This window comes from Lygodium microphyllum, chromosome 15 (assembly GCF_053477565.2).
Source record: "Lygodium microphyllum isolate KBCC chromosome 15, Lygodium_microphyllum_v1.1.10, whole genome shotgun sequence".
NCBI lineage: Eukaryota > Viridiplantae > Streptophyta > Polypodiopsida > Schizaeales > Lygodiaceae > Lygodium > Lygodium microphyllum.
Genome location: NC_141149.1, coordinates 147,034,924 through 147,058,898, shown reverse-complemented (window position 1 = coordinate 147,058,898; position 23,975 = coordinate 147,034,924). Strand labels below are relative to the sequence as shown.

Here is a 23,975-nt window from a genome sequence, read left to right as displayed (position 1 = left end):
CTCTCTCCCCTTCTCCAATCCATTCTCAAGAGATCTTAGTATTTATCTACCATTTTAAGCAAATCTCAGCCAAATTTGGTGGACAACATAGATATCTGTACTGTAAACCCTAAATTTTTGCAGAAATTAGGATTTGATAGCCATCTCAAGACTTGTGCCAATTGGTGAAGGCTTCATACACTAAATTTAGCACCTAAAATTTGTGTAATTATCATAGAATTCAGATACTAGCCCGTTCATTGTGATTTGGGCAGCATTTGGCCAGTTGGTCATTCCATTTGTGCAAGTTTTGGGTGAAAAATCAAGGGGCAAATGACGTGAATTGATTGTTTATTGTTGCTACATCAAAGAGGCTTTTTGGAACAACAAAGGAGATTGTGAATATCAGCTTGTATTTATTCCATTAGCAATCAAGGTAAAGAAATACCAAAAGGGGCGCCAATTTTGGTACCAACAAGGTATTCAAAGTCTGAGATTGTTAAGGTAATTTATGTATTTCAAGTGATATTCATTTATTAATTAGTGTAGTTAAGTGCTTAATCAAGGAACGACCGCCCTTTCGAAGAAGGAAGGTTGGTTTCATATCCCAATAATGGAACCATGCAACCAGTCTTCCTTCTCAATAGGGTGGTAAATAACTTAATAAAGTACTTAATTATAGCAATTAACAAATTCACTAAACTAAAATGCACACCTTATCATACAATCTTGGACATTGGATAGTCTATTGGTTCCAAAATTGGCACCCCTTGTGGTATTTATTTAATTTATATTGCAAGTTGAAGGAGTATAACTGAGATCTCTGATCTCCTCTGCTAATCCAAGTGTCTCTTGCTATCAAAACTGACTAGCAAGTCTGCAAACCAATTTGCCCCTTGGTTTGCTTGGGAATTGGCCTTCACCCTGCTCCTTGAAAGACAAATTCAGCTCCAAATCTAACGTTGGTTGGTTGGCCTCTTGAATCTCCTGAAAATTATTGGAATTCATGTCCTAGGCCCTCAATTCTGAGCACGTTTAAATCTCTTCCTCTGATGGCTCAAACAACTGAAAAATGCCAAGATAACTTGAGAGATGATTGGGATATCAGAGGGAATGCTAGAGAGAGAGAAATTTCAAAGTTTCATCGTGAGAAACGCTGAAAAGCTATTGTTGCCTTGCTTAAACAGCCATGGAAGCTGTCATCTACAGCTTAGGACCACTAGAAAGACCGTTGCCCTCCTTGTATGTTGTCATTTGCACCAAAAAGATCTTGGGTTGTTATCACTGCTCTTGGAGAGCTCCAAACTACTGTGACATGCTGTAGGACTGAGCTCTAGTGGGTGCAAATCACATTAGCACTCTCTCCTTGCTCTCTAACAGCCTCCTTTCTCACAATGACTAGAATAGACTTCCATCAACCTCTAAAAACATCTTCTCACTTGCATAGGCAAGTTTTTGAAATTTAATTTAGTAAGGTGGATAATGTTGAAAAATGGCATTAGAAGGTTGCCGCTTGGTAAAACTTGCCCATGCAAGTGGGAAAGACGTTCTTATGGGCTAGTGGAAGTCTATTCCAGTCATTGTGAGAGAGGAGGAGACTATTGTAGAGCAAGGAGAGGTTGCTGATGTAATTTGCAACCACCATTTATCAATTTTACAATATGTGCAGTTTGAAGCTCTTTAGGAGCATGTGACAACAACCCAAGATCCTTTTCGTGCAGATGACAACATACAAGAGAAACAACGGTCTTTTTGGTGGTCCTAAGCTGTAGATGATAGCTTCCATGGCTGTTTGAGCAGGGCAGCAGTAGCTTCTCAACGTTTCTCGTGATGAAACTCTGAAATTTCTCTCTTTACAGCATTTTCTCTCATATCCCAATCCTCTCTTAAGTTATCTCAGCATTTTCCAGCAGTTTGAGCCATTAGAGGAAGAGATTTCAATCAATCTCTGCTATAAACATTAATTTACAGCAAAAATTAGGCGAACTAGAGTAGATAAGGATAGCTATCATGTAGCTATTATTCAGGGGCGGTGTACCAACCGCATCTGCAACTGACAAGTCGGTGACATAAATACACAACGGTCACCCTGGCGTATCATGAGTGGAGCTCGATATCTCAACAGCAAGCCACACAATAGCAGCAATACTTCCACAACTAAATAGAAAGTAAAGATAAAGAGATGAAGAGCAAGGAAAAAGAACTAGAAGAGTCTAGGGCCCAAATTCAAGGCCTAAAAGAGGTGTAGAAGTAGGTAGACAAAGCCAGGTTGCAATCGAATGAAACTAGAACACAGATGGAATAGGAAAAAATCAAGATAATAAGGTTAATGAGAGAGCTCATGGATGTTTAGCAAGCTCGCACCCAATTTTGCATCGCCCTAAACCCACAGAAGTGTGTTTTTGGAGTACCTTATGGGCTATTGATGGGTCATGTGGTCAGTTCGGTAGGAATTGCGACAGACCCCGAGAAGGTCAAAGTTATAGTTGCCATGGGTCCACCACGCACTCCAATCTAGGGCCTAGGATGTGAATTCCAGCACTTGAAATTGAGAAATCTTGGGGAGATTGAAGAGGCCAGTCAGCCAAGGTTAGATTTGGGGCTGAATTTGTCTTTCAAGGAGCAAAGTGAAGGCCAATCCCCAAGCAAACCAAGGGACTAGTTGGTTTCGAGGCTTGTTGGTTAGTTTTGATAGCAAGAGGCACTTGGATTAGCAGAGGAGATTAGAGAATCTCAATTGTACTCCTTTCATTTGCAATATAAGTTAAATAGATACTGCAAGGGGGTGCCAATTTTGGGGCCAATAGGCTATCCAATGTCCAAGATTGTATGATAAAGTGTGCATTTCAGTTTCGTGAATTTATTAATTGCTATAATTAGGTGCTTTATTAGGTTATTTACCACCCTATCCAAGAAGGAAGACTGGTTATAATTGGTCCAGCTTATTTGTTGATTATTGGTACAACAAAGGGCTTTTGGATCAGCCAAGGAGATTGTAAAATCTTGCCTTGTATTTAATCCATTAGCAATTGGACTTGAAGAAATACTAAAAGGGGTACCAGTTTTGGGGCCAACAAGATGTCTACTTTGCAAGATTATTACGGTAAAGTGTACATTTTAGTTTATTCTTATTTATTGATTATTGTAATTAAGTGCTTAATAAGGGATTACTACTCTATCCAAGAAAGAAGGTTGGTTTCATGGTTCCATTGCTGGGATACTACTTAATATTTTGATTTGGTGGGCTTGAAGCACTTGATTGCAAGCCAAAGCTTTGTGCTAGTGCTTGTTTTTGTGTTGAACTTAGTAATTTTAGCAAGATGTCTTCATATAGTGAGATGGAATCAAGTACTAATGATATCTCTCAGTATGGACATTCACATGGGAAAGAAGGAAATGCAATGCCTGATCTTGGACAAGGCTCACATGATGGACAACAAGTTGAAAATGTTGCTATTGGACAAGATGCAAGGCCTTCAAGGCAGAATGAGGCCGGTGACCAACAAGAAGAAGAGGGATTTGATGAGAGTTGAAAAATCAAATGAGGACAGTAGCAAATCTCTTTTTGAATTGACAAAGGATCCTCAGTTTGTTTGATTTTTGAATGCTTCGAAGAAGGACAAGGACAAGAAAAAGGAATTGTCTTCTATACCTTCGGGACAATAAGGTGTAACAAACGTAGTGCCAAATCCTTCAAATGAAGCTCCCAAAGATGCTAATGAAGCAAAATAGTTGGTTTCTACAAGGCAAGGTGTGCAAATGTAAGGCCATCATGGAAGTGCCAATCCAATGGATATTAGATAGTCGAGCATGCATGCAATGATGGGAAAGCTAGGATACTTTGGTAGTAGTACGAATTTTTATGCAATGGTCGGACAAGGACTGCATACGGGAATGTATAGCACAACTTCCTACGATATGCAACAACCAACGCATGGTGTGCAAGGCAAAATGTATTTAGGTATGTACCCTAGAATCCTTATGCGACTCAAGGAATGAGTGTTCGTTATGCAAATGCTTCATTTGGATTTGGTATGATGTAAATACAACAACTATACCCTTTTTGCAGTAGCCAATGTATCACAACTTGACTTGAAAAGGGGTAGTAAAAGACTATGATGAGGATGGAAAAGCAATGAAGTTTAAGTACTTTTGTGGTGCACAAGATAGGTTGAAAAATGTGACTTTCATTCAACAGTTTGATGCAACCTATTCATGGGGAAACTTAATTCTAAGATTCGAAAGACAGCCACTTTCTTGAAGGGAAATGCATTGCACTGGTGATCCAAACTCTTAATACAAGGTAGAGCGCTGTCAATATGGGTACAATTCAAGTAATGTTTACATCAAATTGGCTGACAAGTACCTTGGAGATGGACATCACAATAGCTTGGAATAAGCTAGATGCCAAGGAATGCAAGAATTTAGAGCAATACAATGAGAAGTTTTAGAATGCATTGTTGCCCATCACTTCTCATCATCCGGTACCCTTCATAAGCAAGTGGAAAAATATGTATGTGGGCTACCCAAAGGGGACTTTTGCATAAAATTTGCTATGTCTGGCATGTCTCAACTTATAGAGACGACTGCTACAACTGATGCTTTGTTGCATGGGAAGGATTTGAGCTTCCCAAAGAGTGGAGAGAAGCCAAATAAAAAGTTGATTAAGGCTAAGAAAAGGGGAAGATCTAAAAATCAACCTGAAAAGAGGTCAAAACAACAAAGAAAGGGCTAGAAATCATTGTTGTAGTGTAGGGAATTGATGGTTGCAAAGAAATACTTGATTTGTTGAAGAGAGTCATATTGTAAAGGACTGTCCCAACAGGCAACCTGTTGGAAAATCAAAAAATCAAGGAGATCCTAAGGAAAAGAAGCCCAAAATATCAATGGGATTTGTGTTGAATGTTGTTAATGATCAGCTCAATGATGATGCTACTGAGTTATGCAGAGCATGGGACAAAATCAAGGATTAACATGCATTGATATTCTTTGATAATGGTGCACAAGCTAACTTCATCTGTGTAGACATGGCAGCCTATTTAGACATTGTTGAGGATGAGATGGGACCCATGGGCAAGTTGGAATGGCATGCAAGGGTCATGCAGAGCTTGCCATATCACTCATTGGAAAGCTTTAATTCTACATTCAAGGATATGTGGACAACGAAGAGCTCTTCATTGCACCATTGGAGGGTTGTGATGTGTTGTTTGGTATGCCATGGTGTCACTGTATGCATGCATTGATTAATTCATGTGCAAAGAGATCACTATTCAATATAAGGGAAAGGCTCTCACACTTGATGTAAAGTTGAAAGGAGAATCTATTCTGTTGTATATGTAGCTCTTATTTCTAAAGTAATGAAAAATCATCTTTTAGCGTACTTGGTTGATGATTGCTTATTGTAGTCATTTCCAAGGCAGCTATCATCGAAAAGGCCTGAAGATCATAGCATAGATCGTATCCCTAAAAGTAGGCCACCTAATAAGCCACCCTACAAAGTCAGTGCAGTCCAATAGGACGAGATTATAAGTTGGGTGAATGAGCTACTAGAAAAAGGGTTGATTCAGCCCCTTTCTATTCTCCAATGCTTTTGGTGCACAAAAATGATGGTTCATGGCATGTGCATTGATATCGTGCTTTGAACAAGATTACAATAAAGAATCGGTTTCCAATCCCTCGAATCGATGATGTTATGGATAGATTGGAAGGGACAGCCATTTTCAGCCGTATAGATTTAAAAAGTGGATATCACCAAATACACATTAGACTGGAGGATGTGCAGTTTCCAATCCCTCGGATCGATGATGTTATGGATAGATTGGAAGGGGCAGCCATTTTCAGCCATATAGATTTAAAAAGTGGGTATCACGAAATACACATTAGATTGGAGGATGTGCCTAATATAACTTTTAGGACATCTTTTGGGTTGTATGAGTTTCTTGTCATGCCTTTTAGACTTAAAAATGCTCCTGCCACTTTCAATCGGATGATGGATCGCATTTTTTGGCGACATAGAAGGATTTGTGGGTACTTTCTTCAATGGCATGATTGTTTCTTCAAAGAATGAGGCAGAGCATAGAAAGCGTTTGGACATTGTGTTCAATAAGCTGCATAAGCTCAGGTTGGTCATTAATGATAAAAAAGGTGAATTCTTTTTGCATGAAATCCTTGTTTTGAGGCATATTGTATTGGCTCATGGTATTTATATGGACTCTACAAAGGTTGAAGCAATATGATCATGGCCACCTTTGAAAAATGTACATGAGATACATAGCTTCTTGGATTCACGTTCTTAGTACACGAAGTATGTATGCGGGTTTACTGAAATTGCATCTCCATTGCGTGCTTTGCAAAAGAAAAATGTGCCATTTAGATCAAGAGCAATGGGAATTTCGACATTTCAGAAGTTAAAAGAAAAGATGATTTCAGATCTTATGCTTGTGTTGCTTGATCTAAGGAAGTCATTTGTAGTTCAGTGTGATGTATATGAAAACAATGTTGGCGCTATTTTAATGCAGGATGGCCGAGTTGGGGCTTATGAGAGCCATCTTCTCCATGGTGCAGAGAGGATTTTACACGCCTATGAGAAAGAGCTATGTTTCAGATCACAAAACACAATGGGAGCGGTTTTTGTCATTGGTTGAGTTTACATGCAACAATACAGTGCATAGTTTCATTGGTAAAGCTCCATTTGAGGTGGTTGTGGGTGGCAAGAAGGTACCACCTATCTTGCATACTAAGGATAAGATTTTTTAGGTTGATCGTTATGTGGAAAACTTGGATGCAGCCTATGCAACGATAAAGTATGCACTTTAGAGATCACAAGAAAAGCAAAAGTTGACAACTGATCACCATAGACATGCTTCATAGTTTGCAGAGGGCCATTATGTATTATTGCGTTTTGAAAAGGCAATGCTTAAAAAGATGAAAGGAAGAGAGAGATATTGGAAGTTGAGTATGAGATACTCTGGGCTCTTCTAAGTGTTGAAAAGTATCAGCGATATGGCATATCAACTGAAATTACTTCCACATTGGCAAATGCCTTTGATGTCAGTTTGCTGAGGCCTTTTCGTGGTGATGTACCAAAGGATGCATCTGCTGAAATTCAACTTAAAGTTGAAGAGCTGAATGAGATCTTGGTACCCAAGCAGATTTTGGCACGTAAGGAAAGAAAGATCAAAGTAAAGTTTCCAAGAGATATTTGATGAAGTTTTAGAATTATTTACCAATGGATGCAAAATGGATGGAAGAGGATAACTTGGCAAAACATCCTCAATTGTTGCAGCTTTACTGAGATGCCTTTCAATTAGAGACAACTTTAGATCTGGCTCAGTCAAGTTCAACAAGGTAGGGGTTTAAAGCAGTGCCTATTGCTCAAGGGGGAGGTAGCATTTCCACTCCACCAATTTTGAATAGCTCTCATATGTAGGGGATCTCGGATGTATTCAGCATGCATCGAAGGTACTGTGTTGACAATATGTGTGCCATGAGGTCACTATTTAGTGTGGTAGCCACTATGAGATGTGTGCTGATGAGTATGGTTGCTACCACGGCTCTATGACTATACATTTACATCGATTTGGGATCAGTTCATGATCAATTTGGCAAGAGTTTTTTGGTCAGTTTTGAGATCAATTTCATATCGACTTCAGCTCAGTCGTTGATCAGTTTTAGAATAATTTATGATTACTTTGGCATCAGTTTTTGCAATCATTTTATTATCAGTTTGGGGTCACAAGTGGAACAATTGGTGATCGGTGCTCAGATCAGCAAATCATCAATTTTCAATGGTTTATAGGTGGTTCCATGGACAACATCATGTTACTCAATGCCATTGATAGTTTTAGCCATGGATTATACTTTAAAATATGTTTTACTATGGTTGTAAAGTCAGAACAATTGAGAAACATGAGTTATGGATACATCCAATAGGTTTCTAGCATTGTTCTAGAATGCTTTTCAGTTTTATGTCATGCTTATGCTGGCTGGAAATTCTCAGCAAGTTTTGGGGCATATAGCATGGTCAGACAACAGTGGCCAATGTTGTGACTGTGCCTTATGGAAATTCTAGTGCGGTGCACTTTTTCTCTAGCACATGTAGTGCAATTGAGGACGATTGCAAGGATTCCAAGGGAGAGGTCTGTCACGGGGACGTGAAATTTTGAGACTCTTTAATCTTGCTAGTAACATTTCATTAAGTTGCTAATCAAATGTGCAAGGTTATTAAGTACACACATCGCACATGGTAGTTATTTTATGGGAACAAGCCAAGGACCCCAAGGATGCAATGGATATCAAGGGCAAAAGTTGTGATGAGTTATGCCAACTAGGCTTTAGTGATCAATTGGTGCCATTTTTGACGCCGGGATAGTTGTTTGGCCAATAAGTGTCAATGGAGACACTAGGGACTAGCATTAATTAACTAATTAATGCTAGTCTAAGCTTCAATAGAGGTTGGGACCACTCCAGGTTGCAAATGGCCTAGCCAATTTAATTATGGATATGCACATTTAAGTTAGGGAAGGGTTAGATGAATTGAAATAAGTTTTCAAAATTAATTAATTTAATGGCTAGATAATGCTGAAAAATAGGTTTAGAAGGCTACCACTTGGCACAAATATCAATGCCAATTGGGGAAAAACGGGTTTGAGCCTGGAGATTGATTCAATTCTTTCAACTTGGGCAAGAGAGAGAGAGAGATACACAGAGAGCTGTTAATTAGATTTTAGGCGTGTTTTCAGCCATTGGTGCTAGGAGGCAGTTGTCAAGAGGCCAGGAGCTACAAGGCACAGCGTTTGTAGCATAGGAAGCTGTTGGCGACATCAAGTTTGGGATTCTAGGCAACAGGCGACAGCATTTAATGCTGTCCAGGATAGGACATCAGGTAGATTCAAGGATTTCTCTGTGAGAAAATTCTAATGTCTTTGTCTTCTCAACAATCTCTCACCTTTCCAATCCACTCTCAGGTTATCTCAACAAATCTCAACCATTTGGTGAAGATCACATTCAGATTTGGTGGATAGCAAGAGAATTCTATTGTAAATCCTAATACAGCGGCAATAAGGGTTAAGCAATCACCTCGGGAACTGTGTGATCAGTCAAAGGTATCACACATTGAAATCAGCACCTAAAATTTGTGGAATTGTGAGAGATTTCAGATGCTAGCCCATCCATTGTAAATTTAGGGGCATTTAGGCAGTTAGGGTTCCATTAGGGCGAGCCGTGGGTTAAATTCAAGGGGCAATTGGCCCAATTTGTTTGTTGATTATTGGTATAGCAAAGGGCTTTTGGATCAGCCAAGAAGATTTTGGAATCTTGGCTTATATTCAATCCATTAGCAATTGAAGTTAAAGAAATACCAAAAGGGGTGCCAGTTTTGGGGCAACAAGGTGTCTATAATCCAAGATTATTAAGGTAAAGTGTGCATTTTAATTTATGATTATTTATTAATTGTTGTAATTAAGTGCTTAATCAAGGATTACCACCCTATGGGAGAAGAAAGGCTAGTTTCATCATGGCGGGCCTCAAACTGGGAAGGAAAAAGCAAAGCAACTTCTTCTATGGACTCCTCAAGCAACAAGGATGATTCTTGTAATTAAGTGCTTAATCAAGGATTACCATTCTATGGGAGAAGAAAGGCTAGTTTCATCATGGCAGGCCTCAAACCGGGAAGGAAAAGGCAAAGCAACTTCTTCTATGGACTCCTCAATCAACAAGGATGATGGTGCTAAGAAAAAGAAGTCTAATTATTGCAAGAAGAAGGGGCATATTATTGAAGAAACAATCAGGCATGAATGTTGGTGAAATTTCAACAAATGCAAAGTTTGCAACTGCACATATGGCAAGCTTGTCTTATGCCTTTGTTGTGCATTATTCATATGATCCTTCTTCACATGAGCATGGTCTTTTAGTTACTGAAAATTGCAACAGATGGTATTTTGGCAGTGGCGCTTCTATGCACATAACATCCTTTCATGACTTGTTTGTATCATATGCAAATGTACAAAAGGGGGGATCAATTGTACGTGCAAACAATGCTTCATATGCAATTCAAGGCATTGGTTAGATTCCTATTATTGTAGTGGATGGAAAAACTTTCATACTTGAAAAGATCTTGTATGTGCCAGGTATAAAGAAAAACTTACTTTTAGTTTTAGCCATTGCATGTGTTTGTTTTGTGATTAAATTCCACATGGATCGATGCAATGTCTATGACTATAGTGATAGGGATGCTCTCATTGTCACTGATACTTTGTACAATGGACTTTATTAGCTTGATTTATATGAGAGGAGAGCATTAGAGGATACATTACATATTGATGCCACCATTGTGAATGACATTGAGTTATGGCATGCTTCGTTTGGTCATCTTTATTATGGTAGTTTGCTACGTCTAAGAAGCAAAAATATGGTGCTTAGTCTCCCTCCGTTGAAAGTACCTACTTACAATGTATGTGGAAAGTTGTGTACTTGGTAAAATGCATCGTGCTTCGTTTCCCAAGGGTGGTACTATGCACACTCGTCAAAAGTTGCAGCTTGTGCATAGTGATGTTTGTGGGCCCATGCATTTCACATCCATCAAATGATACTTCTACTTTGTTACCTTCATTGACAACATGACTCGTCATTGTTGGGCATACGCTTTGAAGCACAAATCCAAAGTGTTTTCATGCTTTAAAACTTTCTTGGTCTTGGCTTAAAATGGCAGTGGATGCAAGCTAATTACACTACATACCAATCGAGGGGGGAAATATATGTCACGGGAGTTCAACTCCTCCTTGGTTGAAAGGGGTATTATCCATTAGCGTACTACGCCTTACACACCTCAACAAAATGGTGTGGCTAGAAGAAAGATTTGTACTTTGATGGAAATGGCACATTGTATGCTATCACACAAACAGCTGCCCTCAAAGTTTTGGCTTGATACTATCATATATGCAGTGTATATCACAACCCAACTAAAGCATTGGCTAATTGTACTCCTTATGAGGCTTGGAATGGTAAAAAACTAGTGGTATCACTTATCCGTGTCTTTGGTTATTTGGCATATGCTTTAGTGCCACAACCATGCACCGACATAAATTGGAAGACAAGGCTATCAAATGCATATTTATTGATTACAGTACAGAAAGTAAAGGGTATTGCTTGTACCTTCCTCCATCAACAAGATTTTTGTTAGTAGAGATGTGGTATTCATTAAACATGCTAGTAAGCCCTTCATAGACTGCAAAAATCAACCCAATATTGGGCCCAATGGACATGTTTAACAATTTCTGCCTTTATTTCAGCAAGGTGAACCTGATTTTGGTCAATTTCATCAACCTATCGAGGGTTTACAGCAGCAAAATTAGTGACAAACACATGCTGAACAGCAACCTGATTTTCAGCCCATTGATCAAGACATTGCTAGTTATGAAGTGCTCGATGAGAGGGCTGCTATTTAGGAAGCTAAAACAATCTCTAGCCTGTTAGATACATTATGGGACAGCAAACAACGTGTTTCTCTTCCAAGTAGAACTAGAGCAGCCACTGACCATGCACAAGGCAACTGTGTTGCATAGGCACTTATAGCTACTGCATGCAATGAAGAACCTATTTCTTTACACGATACTTTACAAAACAAACATTGGATAACAACTATGCAATCAAAGGTAAACTATATTGATAAAAATGGCACATGGGAGTTATGTGACTTGCCTGCTAGCAAGCGTGCTAGGCACTAAGTGGGTTTACAAAGTAAAGTGCAGATCTGATGGTAGCATTGATCGCTACAAGGCATGTCTTGTTGCCAAAGGATATGCCCAATAGCACGGGATTGACTACAATGCGACGTTTGCACCCACTTCACATATGATCACATTCGCAATGTCATTGCTTTGGCTGCTCATTATGATTAGCATGTGCATTAGTTGGATATGAAGACTGCTTTTCTGAATGGTGATCTTCATGAGGAGATTTATGTCACTCAACCTTTTGGCATTGTTCAAAAAGGGTTAGCAAGAAACAGTGTCATTTGCATAAGGCCCTCTATGATTTCAAGCAAGCACCTAGGGCATGGTATAAGAAGATACATGCATACTTAATTGCCCTTGGCTTTAGTAATTCACAGATTGAGAGCACACTTTATGTCTGCAAAGATGGGGATAGCCTCTTGATTTTCATTCTTTACATGAATTATATGTTGTCAAGTGGACCTCGTAAGACATTTTTCAGCTTTAAAAGTTAAATTGCAGCATTACGATGTGATAGATCTTGGCCACTTGCAATATTATCTTGGCATACAATTTATTGAAATTGAGGGGGGCATTATTTCGCAACAGTCTTAAGTACATTAGGCAACTTCTTGAGTGTTTTCAGATACAAGACTGCAAGCCTATCTCTACTCTCGTTAAGAGACTGGCCACAAGTTTACACTTGAGGATGCAGGAGAACCTTTTGATGCTTCTTTTCATCAATAACCTATTGGTTGTTTATTGTACCTGTGTAATATATGACTTTTTTTTTTGCAAATAAAATGTGGCTGATTATATTACTAAAAAAAAACTTATTACAACGGAGTGCTCATGCTCAACAGACTAGCTGGAGCTGATGCAAAGTCACAAATACATCATGTATACAAGCCTCTCAGGGATGTCTCGGGGGGATGGGGGCAAGAAGCCATGGAGGCCCAAGTACGCATAAAATGACAACGGAGCTCCCGACGAGCCCTAGACTCGCCTTGCACCTAATCCCAACGGCCGCGGAGGGACTGGATGATGGAGGTCCACAGCTCTGCTAAGGTCGCCTGTACTAAAAGTCTCTCTCCACCGAAAGCCTCGTGACACCGTGCCTTCCAGATATACCATTCAATAAGACTCCCTATGATCTCCTATACCTCAGAGTGGTTTGTTGTGGGCTCCAGTACTTGGCGGATGGGTAGAGCCTCGAAACCGACCACTGCGCATGACCCTACCTCGATAAAGAATATTGTGTCCTGCATCCTGGCCTCATACAGAAGGTGACGGCCCTAGCTGACTGGCTACCAGGAGAAAGCTCCCCATGAGATCCATCCAAGGTTGGGTGCTATACTGCGAAGGATGCGGCATGCTCCTCTCCACACGAGCTGCGCCTCGTCACATGACCAAAGGCAATGCTTTGGGGTCTCCAGAGGCTGCTATGTGTAGCGCTTACAACCTCCCTCCTTCTACATCTAGGCAAGCCAACTTCCCACCGCCAAGCCTCCATGTGCCACCAGCCATAAGAAATACGATACCCTCCTCAACCTCCAGCTATCCCATAGGCGGCGCCAGAAGGTGTGTCGGAACGGCTCTATGATGATGGGCTCCGCCCAGTGCTTGCTACGTGACGGCGCCCAATCCATATCCTTCTGTATCAATACGTGTCTGCCAATCCTGGCAGTGTACTCCAAGAACCTTGGTGGCTTCTTGGCGGTCATAATGGCCGGCCATAGCCACTCTCCTGGATCCCACTCGAGCTCATCAAGTGGTCTACCCTCCCAGATCCAAAGGCGTCACTCCCTGAGCTCCTTTCAGAAAACATAGGGGTCCAGTCACCACGTCTTTCCCTAAAGGCCCACCACCCGAATCCTTCCCCACGAAAGGGCAGCTATCCTCTCATCCTACTGTCCTCTATCAAGGGCTAGACACCCCCCCTCTTGAACGGTGAAGAAAGTCCCCTGCGGGGCGCTGCCCACTCTACCTATCACTTGTAAGGGGATACCTAGTGCTGAAAACCTAGCGGCCCATACCTCCTTGGGCTCTATCGGCACTCGTATCGGGGGAGCAAGCCACTCCAGAGATATTGCTATGTCTATCTCCCTTCTCCTCAACTCCACTCCACTCTGGCTGCCTGATACTCACTGCAGCACCTCCTTGTCCGCCATTCTGTATACCTCCCGCCATGTCTTGATGATACGAGCCGGGCCGGCCTCCCAACCAGCCCACTGGATGTGGGGGCGCTTGCCAATCTATGCCCCTTTTTGATCTTTGACCTGGGGGTTCCATATCACTGGCTCATGATCTATTTCCTCCTGGCAGCCTTGGGGGCTCTGGATTAGGGCCTTATGGAGGCCCTGCCACACGCGGAGTAAGTTGCGTAGGAAAGGTGATCTGGGCTGACGTGATGATCCATCTCAGGGACGGCCTCTACTCATCGCCAAGCCTCGATCTACAATCTTGAAGACCCTCTTGCAATAAAACCTTCGAGGTCTGCCCGCCTAGTGTGAGACCACAGACAACTAGCTTGCCTAAGAGGGCCATATTCTGATACTCTGGGTCTATGATTCCAAGCCCTCCCTCTGACCGGTGCCGTATGATGGTCGCCCATGCCACCTTGGCCGCCTTGGAATCTCTAGAGCCATCTGATCCTGACCAAAGGAAGTTCCGCACTAGGCGGCGAAGCTGCACTACACAAGATGAGAAGCTGGTGAGCGGGAGTGATGTCGAGTCCCACTTGGAACCCCAGGTACTGGACGGTCTGCCCTCTGCTCACCCATCTAAATCCCAGGTGGACGTCCCACTCCGTACTAGAGTCCGAGTTTCTGAGGAAACCAACTGACTTTCGCTAGTTGATTTTCGCTCCCCCTGCAAGACCAAACATCTCAAGAGTTGGCGTCACTCTATTTAGCATTAGCTCATCGTTCTCTATGTAGAGTGTTGTGTCATCTGTATACTTTGAGTCTAACAACTCAGTCTCCTCTCTCACTGGAAGTCGGAGGCTGCGTAATCTGCTCACACGTGACCTGAGGAAATGGGGCATCGCCTCTGCAAAGAGAAGGAACAGGTACGGGACCACGGGGCAGCCCTGCCGTACCGATCTCTCCAACCGAAACTCCTCCCTGTGCCTACCATCGATGAGAACCCTGTTGGTGGATGATTTGTAAGTGCGCAGACCCTGCAAATCCAAGCCTGGGAAAAACCCTACCTCACCATGGTGCCCTCTCCACGTCTAGGAAATCCCAGTCCACCCTGTCATAAGCTTTCTCAAAATCCAAGAGTAGTACGACTAGTGTGTGCCCACTCTGCTCAGCCCACTCTGTTGCCTCAAAGAAGGTGAATACATTGTCTAGGATGCTCCTATACTGGACAAGGCCTGTCTGTGTATCATGGATGATGTCTGGAAGCACGGGCGGTAGTCGCCTACCAATCATCTTTGTCAGTGCCTTATAGGCCACTGACAACAATATGATCAATCTCCACTGGGAAAGCTCCAACCGGTCGCCCCCTTCTGTGAGAAAACTAATAAGGCTTGTCGAAAGACTCACTGGCATCTGTCCTAAAGTGAAGATCTCCTTGAAGGCCATCAGTAGGGGGTCCTTCACCATTTCCCAGTACGTAGTGAAGAAGGCCTTAGAGAGGCCATCCTATCCTGGGCATTTCTGCCCGTCCTGTGTATGGAAAGCCTCCTCTAGTTCCTTCTTTGTGAAGGGGCCTAGGAGGGAGCGTCCCATCTCCTCTGAGACGAGGGATGGCATGTGATCCTAGACCTGTTGTCTACATCGCTGCCCTCTAGTTGAGACTGTCTCCTGCTGGAATAGGTGACTGTGGTAGTCGATGGCAATCTCCATCACCTCGTCTAGGCTAGAACGAGTCCTCTCATACTGATCTGGAAGGCTGCGTATCTGCTCTCCTGAGGAGCGAGGCTCGTGCATCTAGAAAAACTCCCTGCACATGGTATCTCCCTCCCGCGCCCAGAAAGTTGCTGAGGTGTGGAAAGAGAACTGCAAGTGCTTGTCCTCTAGGCTAGCAATGGCTGCTCACACGCGCACCTCCTATGCGTGGAGGGTGGGATCCCCTGGTACCTCCTGTAATAATCTTTGCATGGTTGCAAGGTTCCGTTGGAATGCTCTCTCCTCCCAGCTCTATTGCCTGGCCTGTATGGCTGCCTGTTGGCAGATTTTGCTCGACTCGGCTAGGGCCTCTGCAACCTCCTCTGCGATCCGGTCCCTCGTGCCCCACTCCTTGGTACAAACCTACTCAATCTGTCTCGTCACCTCTTCCCTCCTATAGATCGAGTCAGGGATCCGACAGGTTCGTGTGTCTAGGGCAGATGCTGGGGGATCTAGTGTCAGGAGAACCAGGGACAACATGGTGCCTACCAACTGCTCAATCTGGCCTCCACGAGAGCCAACCCACTCTCCTGCATAAAACCTGTCCGTCCAGCAATTCTCCACCTAGCTGCCTGTATCCCCAAGAGAAGTCTAGCGAGCTCTCCCTCCTATGGAAGGCAGTGTCTTTCCAAGCATCGCGTGTTCCTACTACCAGCAGAAAGACCTCCCATGCCTCCTGCTCCTCCTCAGCCATGCCGTCGTAGTTTTTGCCTCTGCCCTGCTGGTCATCCAAAGTTTCCAGGTTGTTGAAGTCTCCTTCAACGATCCAGGAGTTCACCTTTGGGAGTCCATCCGCGATCTCCACCCAGAACCTGCTATGTCCCCTAACCTCCGTAGGGGCATAGACATTGAGGACTCCAAGGCACGAGTCCCCAATATCCAATCTGATCCATAGAACCCTCCCTGCCAGTATCGTCCCGTGGTTTGGTACACATGCTTTGAGACTCGGGCCAATAGAAGTGCATACGGCTCCACTCCTACCATGGGCACCTATAGTAAGCTGTATGCTAAAATGAAGAAGTAAGATGTCGATTCGTCCGGCAAGGGCAAGCTGCAGCTCTTACCGAACAATTAACTTCTTGGAACCACGTGTCCCACTGTAGTGGACACTTTTCACATTCCAGGATGCAAGGTGTAAGCTCATGGGAAAACCTATGACTGACCGAACAGGCATCTATTCGGTGTGGAGGTTGTTGATGAGGAGGAACATTTATGGGGCATGCAAGTACGCTTTGCCGCAAGTCTAGACGGTGAACTCCAGTCCCCCACGGTGGCCCTCGGCCGAACCAAAGGGGTGATAGATACTTGAGGTCGTACCATCAATGCGTCTATCAGTCATGCTAAGAGTCATGACTCTATACACTTGTAGAAATAGGCGGCTTGTGCTAGGGGCTACTCCATCACATCCCTTGGAGGTCTCCACTGTGGGGGGGCTTGAAAGATCATGCTCAAGTGTGGTATCTCGGCTCCAGCCCACCAGTTAATGTCCATCATGCAACCAGGCCACTGCAATGCAAACAATGCCAGTTCTTTTTCTCCCATCCACTGGGATATGTGGTCCGCCACCTGACTCTTCAACTCCTCAATCTATGTCATTGTCCAATCCCCTGAGTGAGAGGACTAAAGAAAATAGGCATAGTTTGGTCCATCCAATGGTGCTAGTAGATGGACCTTGCCCCTCCTTGACTTACGAACCACGATGATCCCCACTTCTAGAGGTAGTGGGAACTCTCCGTGCTGCGCAACTCTTAGATAGGACCATGGGCCGTTGCAGAAGAACTCCTATGGCAATAACTGTGCTTGTCTCAGGAAAATGTGATGGGCGGCAGAGGCAGAAGAGGTGGTGGCTGTGTGGGAGGGGGAACACTGCTGGTGTGAGAAGGATGTGGGCATGTGTGACTCATCGCCACCTATGGGAGGTGGGGGGGGTGGGTCTGGGGGGAATCTCCTGAAATGGGTGCGGATCAGGGGAGGTGGTGGGGGGGGAAGAGGATCGAGGGATGGTGGGATGGTGGGAGGTACGTGGTGAGTGTGGGGGGGGCTGGTGGCCCTGGAGGAGGGGGGCTGTGGGCTAGGGTCAGTGGGAGGAGCCTCGGAGGTTGGGGGGTGGGGTGGGGGAGGTGGGTGTGGGGGTCTGCGATCTTAGGTAGGGTAGTCTATGGTGTAGGTGGTGGCTGTGGGGGACTACGGTCTTGCCTGGTGGGGCGGGCAAGGGGGGGGGGGGGGGTGTGTGGAGTGCACTACAGAGGGGGCGTCGCTCACCCTCCTGCTCCTTGTTGTTGGGATTGTGTCTGAGAAGCTGGCTGCGGCTCCCCTGCCGTCGCCCTCTTTGTCGTCTTTGGACCCGTGTGAAGCTGTCAACATCCACCTGCGGGCCTGTCAGCAGAGCCGCCTTGGCTTCGAAGCGCATACAATCTGCTGCCTAATGCCCAAAGTCGTGGCAGCGCAAGCATTGCCCTAGTTGCCCAGTCACAATGACCTGCTGCCTAAATGAGTGACGTCCTGCCTCAAACTCCAGGAACTTTGGGATACGCTTTGTGGCTTTCACGGCTACGCGTACCTTTGGGACTGCTGCAGCTGTCACTACCTTCACAAAGGAGGTAGGGAGAACTATGCCGAAGATTCGTCCAAAGTCCTCCACTAATTGGTGGTACTCTACCACCATTTTGGGGAAAATTAAAGTAAGTGGGTGTCTGAGAAGTTTGTTGTGGAGTGCAAATGACTCCACAGTAAAGCCGCTATATGAGGGAACCATGTAGATGACCCCCTTCGTGGAGGCATAGGGCGAGCTCTCCACTAACTCACAAGTTTCATCCGCACAGGACTGGGGGGTACTCGGAGAATGCGCCGGCGTCTTATTTTCAAAGAGGTTTTGTTCTCATTTTCAAAGAGGTGGTGTTATCTCAAGGTAGATGAGGTAGGAGAACGCGCACGGGGGGAGGGGGGGAGGGGGGGGAGGGGGGCGCATGGTATGGCGGAGGGGGCAATGGTAGGCAGGGGTACAGGCGGGGGCGACGGGCTGCAGGCGAACTAGCTACAACACTCTAAAAAGAAATAACACATTTAATGGAAACCAGAGTCCTGATTCAAGCCACTAAAGCCCGTGTAAATAGGGGCTAGATATTCACTTTAGGGTCTCTTAGTTGGTATGCTTTATGCACAGCACTAGTACTACACATTGACAAGCAGTTAAACTTGCCTTTCGTTATTGCAAAGGCACTCAAACATTGGGCCTTTTCTATCCTGAAGACATTACTCTTTACTTACATGCATTTACAGATAGTGGCTAGGTTGGTTGTTTTGACACGAGGGTGTCTACTAGTGGCAATTGTTTCATGCTTGGCGATTCATGCATTTCTTGGTTAAGAAAGAAGTAGTCTACAATGGCCACATCCAGCTATGAAGCTAAATACATGGCAGCATTTACAGCTACATTGGAATGTGTAATGCTCAAATGCCTTTTGGTCGAGAATCTTAGTGTGAGACAATAGTCACCCACTCCTATATACACTAATAGTCAGAGTGCCATGGCAGTTGCAAGGAACCCAATTTTTCATTCTCTCGCTATAAGAATACTGAGGCGCATTATCATTATGTCAGAGAGAAGCTCTATGTAGGGGAGATTGACTTGGTTTAGGTCCCTACTCAGGATAACTTGGTAGATGTGTTTATGAAAGCGCTCTCTAGAGAGAAGCTCAAAGCCTTTTGTAAGGCTCTTGCCTTGATACTATTTTGGGGTTGACCTACCTATTCCTTATATATGTTTACATCATTCACTCAAGGGGGGTTTGTTACGCTTATCATGTTCCTCCTAAGTTCTAGTGTGAATGCTCCCTTATCTCATGGGTACTTTTTACCTTTTAGTTGAAGGATTTGTTTCCCTGTATGATCACCCATGAGTGCGTCTAGTACTTAGTACCTTAGAGATTGTACTTTCATTCCTTCTCGCATAGTGGATGTGATCTTCTAGCACTCTCTTCTCTCTTGCTATTCACTTATTCATAGTGAGTGTGTGTGAGTATGGGCATGTTGTTGAACCCTAACCTAACAGAATCTCAATATGCTAGGCTCGAGAGCATCATGGTGAAGATGTGTTCGAAGTCATCTTCCCTTATATGGTTCTAGCTTCTATAAGAGGAGCTTTCAAATCAAGGCCCATGTTTCTCAGAGAGTACTTAGCTCTAATACCATGTGAAGGAATGCTCTTAACATAGAAAACACAAGACAATCGTATGACAAAGCACAAATTGAACACAAAACATAGTTAGGGTTAGGGTAACTCAAAGACAATTAACACACTGAATGACTACTGAATATACAATGCTCATGCAACAAACAAATCATGCATTGAATGACTATTGAACCTCGAACTCTCATGTCTTAAGGACTGAGGCAGAGATACTGACTGAGTTGGAGAGTGTGTTGTACTATTGAATGGATCCCAAAACACAGATGGCAGCCGCTGAAGGTGTCCAACACCACCAAACGCAACTAAGACAATCAGATCTTATGCCAGACAGGCAGAAGAGAGAGTATGCTGAAAATGGAGTTGTTAGGAGAGAGAAGACAGCAAACACAGGCAACTGAGATGATGGCTACCGCTAGAGAAGTGACTTTGACAGCTGGGCGGCAGTTGGAACTGGAAACACAGTAGTAGGGCTGATGTGGCAGGCTGTATGACAGTAGTGGAGTGATCGGCAACAATCACCTGGCTGACAGCAACACAGTGAGAGATGAATACGAACAGTGTGGAATGGCTGGACAGCATGCACCTATGATGGATGATGATGGGCAGCTCCAGCTGAGATATCCTCCACGAACCGGGTGTGGACAGCAAAGCTCTATCACGTGGAATCTGCAAAAATGAGATTGAGCCTGAATGTAGGGCAACATGTCTAGTAATAGAAAGTTTGGATCGTCAACAATCTAGAACCTCTCCTTGTTTTAACTCTCTTGAATCTCTTTTAAGGTTTCTACATTAATCAAGCATGCTTTGGGGCTGTTTAAGGGACCAATCAGCATGTAATGCATGTTCTAGCTCGACATTCCCTATCATTCATGAGTCAATCCATTTTCTTCAGATTTCCTATTTATCCTTTTGCCACCACGATTGTTACCAAAATCTTCTACACTCATTCACACGATTTGAGGGTGCTGCCCTTGTGCTAGCCTTCTACATCAGCACTAAGCTGCTGTCAGCCTGTTCATGGACAACTCCTGTTTCCATTAGCTGCCGCATGTCATCATTAGCTGTGCTTGACTGCTGCCAGCATCCATGACCTCATCTGCTGCAATCGGAATCTTCTTTTGCTCTGCTGCAGGTGTCAGGACTTCATCTACTCCCTAAACAGCAAGCAACCTGTTTCCAGAACTGGCAACCTGATTTACAGCTGGGAAATCATCTTGTGATCTGCATGTTATCGTCATCAGCAGATCTGCATGTTCTACACCTTTGTCATATATTTAGTGATAGTCCACCCAGATTGGCCCTTGGCTACTATGTGACATCACCCTCTACTCCTACTCCAGATTTGGTACTATTGTTGGACATTTCCAAGCCTAGAGCATCTCATCTATGTCATTTTCTTCACTATTCAGGATTCATTCAATCATTCATTAGATCCTCCTCTCTGATTTTGGCATTTTTGTGTTTTTTTCAGAGTTATTGCGTTTCAGTCACGTTTCCACATTCTGTGCTCTCTGTGCAATCCTTGGCATACCTTCACATCATATGAGAGCCATTGCTCTTCTAAAGAGTATCCTATGGCTATCATGATGGCTTGATCTATATGAATTAGCCGAGCAACACATAACCCATTCACAATGTCTCAGACACCTCTTCCTTGATGACCTATAGTGTCTTCTTGGGCTTCTCCTTCATTGAAGGGTCCGAGGTGTTATTATGATCTCAATGAAGAGGACAATGCATCCTCCCCCTCATCGTTCTATACTTTACCAAATGTTGAGTGGATATCCGTTGGACCTTTATCTCAGCTATGCCGGATGTCGAGCTTATATAATTATATTGATTTGTACGATCCAAACCCCCCTTTGTTGGTCCTATTGTAGAAGATACGTTTTTTAGTCCCCACAAGGATCATGATGAGTAACAGTATTCGTTAATATAGGAGACTGTAGAGGCAAAAGTGTATCTTTATGTATTCTTATTATTACCTTCCATTTCATATGTTTTTGGTGCTAACCATTCTCAATTCCTTCCCATCCTTGACTCTTCATACGAGTAATTAGGTTCTCTTCCATGTGCTTTAAGCAGCAAAGGATTAGACACTAAACTTACATCAACTTTAGGTTCCATTCATTCAATGTCACGTATAGGCTTAGGATCAATCATGTCATCTCAAAGTTCATTTTGATTTTCACATGTTAACTTAGATCATTCGTATTTAGGTGTCTTTGCTTGGACTTTCATCCTCCAATATTCATGAAAAATCGAGGTTTAATGTAAAGTAAATTTTAAAAATTTTAAAAAAGAACCTTCAAAATTCAAAGAAGGTTTATAAAAAATCTTAATTTGATTCAAAAATCCCTCCAAAACTTTTAAGTTGGAGGTTTTTGTATCTTCTACCAAAAATGTTTGTCATGAACAATGCTTTCATCTTACACACAACTGCATGCCATTTTGTACCTTGGTACTCCATTGTTGAGAATGCTACTCCCACACTCTACCTCCCATGTAACCATGAGTGAGCATACTTGCCTATCCTAGGATAGTTCTATTAGATATCCCCCTCATGCCTCCTAGACCTCTATTGCAAGGTATCTACAAGTAAACAACTTGTCTATACTAAGATAACTTTGTTGGATATCCCCCTTATTCCTCTTGGACCTATACTTACAACCAGTGAGATATAGGAATATCCATCATTTGATTATGGTGCACATTCACACTCTCCATGGGCCACTTAGAGACACGAATATCCATCCTTTGCTATAGTGTGTCTATTCATCCTCCTTGGTGTCGTGGACATCTAGATGGGTGCCAGTAGCATTGGACAAAGCGGTCATGAAGTGACCTAGTGCAAAAGCACTAAAGGCACTTTGGGGTCAAGGCAATTGAGTCATATTTTTAGGACTTTAGGCTCTGTTGTGTACATCATTGCATGATTACTACTCTTGAACTCTTCACCTATATGCCAACCTATCTACACATTAGAATAGTGTGGGCTTGTGGTATGTGACACCAACTCTTGGTGACCGGATATACTACTAGCTCCCAAGTTTGTCATTGAGCCTATTCGACTTGACGGTTGAAAGATGAGTATGATATTCATACCCTTTATGTTCTTTGTCGTGGATATTGTTTGTATCATATGCAAGTTACATCTTAGGAGAATGTTTCATAGGTAGTAGTGTCAACATGCTATTTGATGCAAGATACAATGACATGCTATTTGATGTGGGATACAATGACGTACACAAAACCACTCTTTGCTCATAGGATCATGATGGTCCAAAACTTTCATGTATGTTTAATCTCAAATAGGGGCATATGGGATGGTACTAGCAAGCGGGGCATGCATTCGGGCACATGTTGCAAGTGGTGTACAAGGTATGTTTCTTGTTTAGTATTTATCTTCAAGATGTGTATGGGATAATGAATGTGCAAGTTTGTTTGGTGGTGTCAAAGATTGGAACCCAAGGAGTTGTGGGTTTGAGGCATAGCAAAGTATGATTAGCAATCGGGAGAACATTAGAAGTTTACTTTTTTTAAATCGCTAATTTAAAATTTAGTAGTAATGATAATGTTAGTGTGACCATTAGAAGTTTACTTTTTTTTTGTTATTGCTAATGTAAAATTTAATAGAAATGATCATGTTAGAGTGACCATTAATGTCAATTCTACATGTAATGTCGGTTTAATCTACTCTTAAACGTGCATTAATGTCAATGTCTATTGTTTTTATGTTTTACGTTAATGTTAAGTTTAATACTCACGTTAACGTTAATGTGAAAATTCATGCTAAATTTACTTCTAATGTGCATTAATGTGGTGGAATAAAATGTCGCAAAGACAATATTAATACTAATGTAACATTCATGCTAATTTCACATCTACTGTAAGAATGAACATACTCTCATAATGTGGTGGAATAAGATGTCACAAGGACAAAGTATGAGATGAAATCGAGGAGATGAAAAAAGGGTGTTGGGGAGAGGGGGAGAGAGTAAATGATGTTGAGAGAGAGAGAGAGAGAGAGAGAGAGAGAGAGAGAGAGAGAGCAAGGTTGAGAGAGAGAGAGAGAGAGAGAGAGAGAGAGTGTGTTAGAGAGAAGAATTCGATGGCGCGCAACAGGACGGCGTTAGCGATGGCGACCCCGTCTGCGACCTGACTGCGGCCGCGACTGCTTCGCCTGCTCGTCCTGGGCAG

At 43.2% G+C, this 23,975-nt stretch overlaps 1 protein-coding gene across 8 annotated transcripts in view; it reads left to right on the top strand.

Moving 5' to 3' along the window:
- The window catches only part of LOC148025199 (uncharacterized), a 268,949-nt gene that overhangs the window by 126,626 nt on the left and 118,348 nt on the right, over window positions 1-23,975 (top strand). For 2 of the 8 annotated variants that reach the window (XM_087695004.1, XM_087695007.1), the window contains exon 5: window positions 23,091-23,156. The exons of the other annotated variants lie outside the window; for them this stretch is intronic. In XM_087695004.1, the coding sequence (XP_087551130.1) occupies window positions 23,091-23,156 (66 nt within the window). The remainder of the gene's footprint in view (window positions 1-23,090; window positions 23,157-23,975) is intronic. 8 annotated transcript variants of the gene reach the window in all.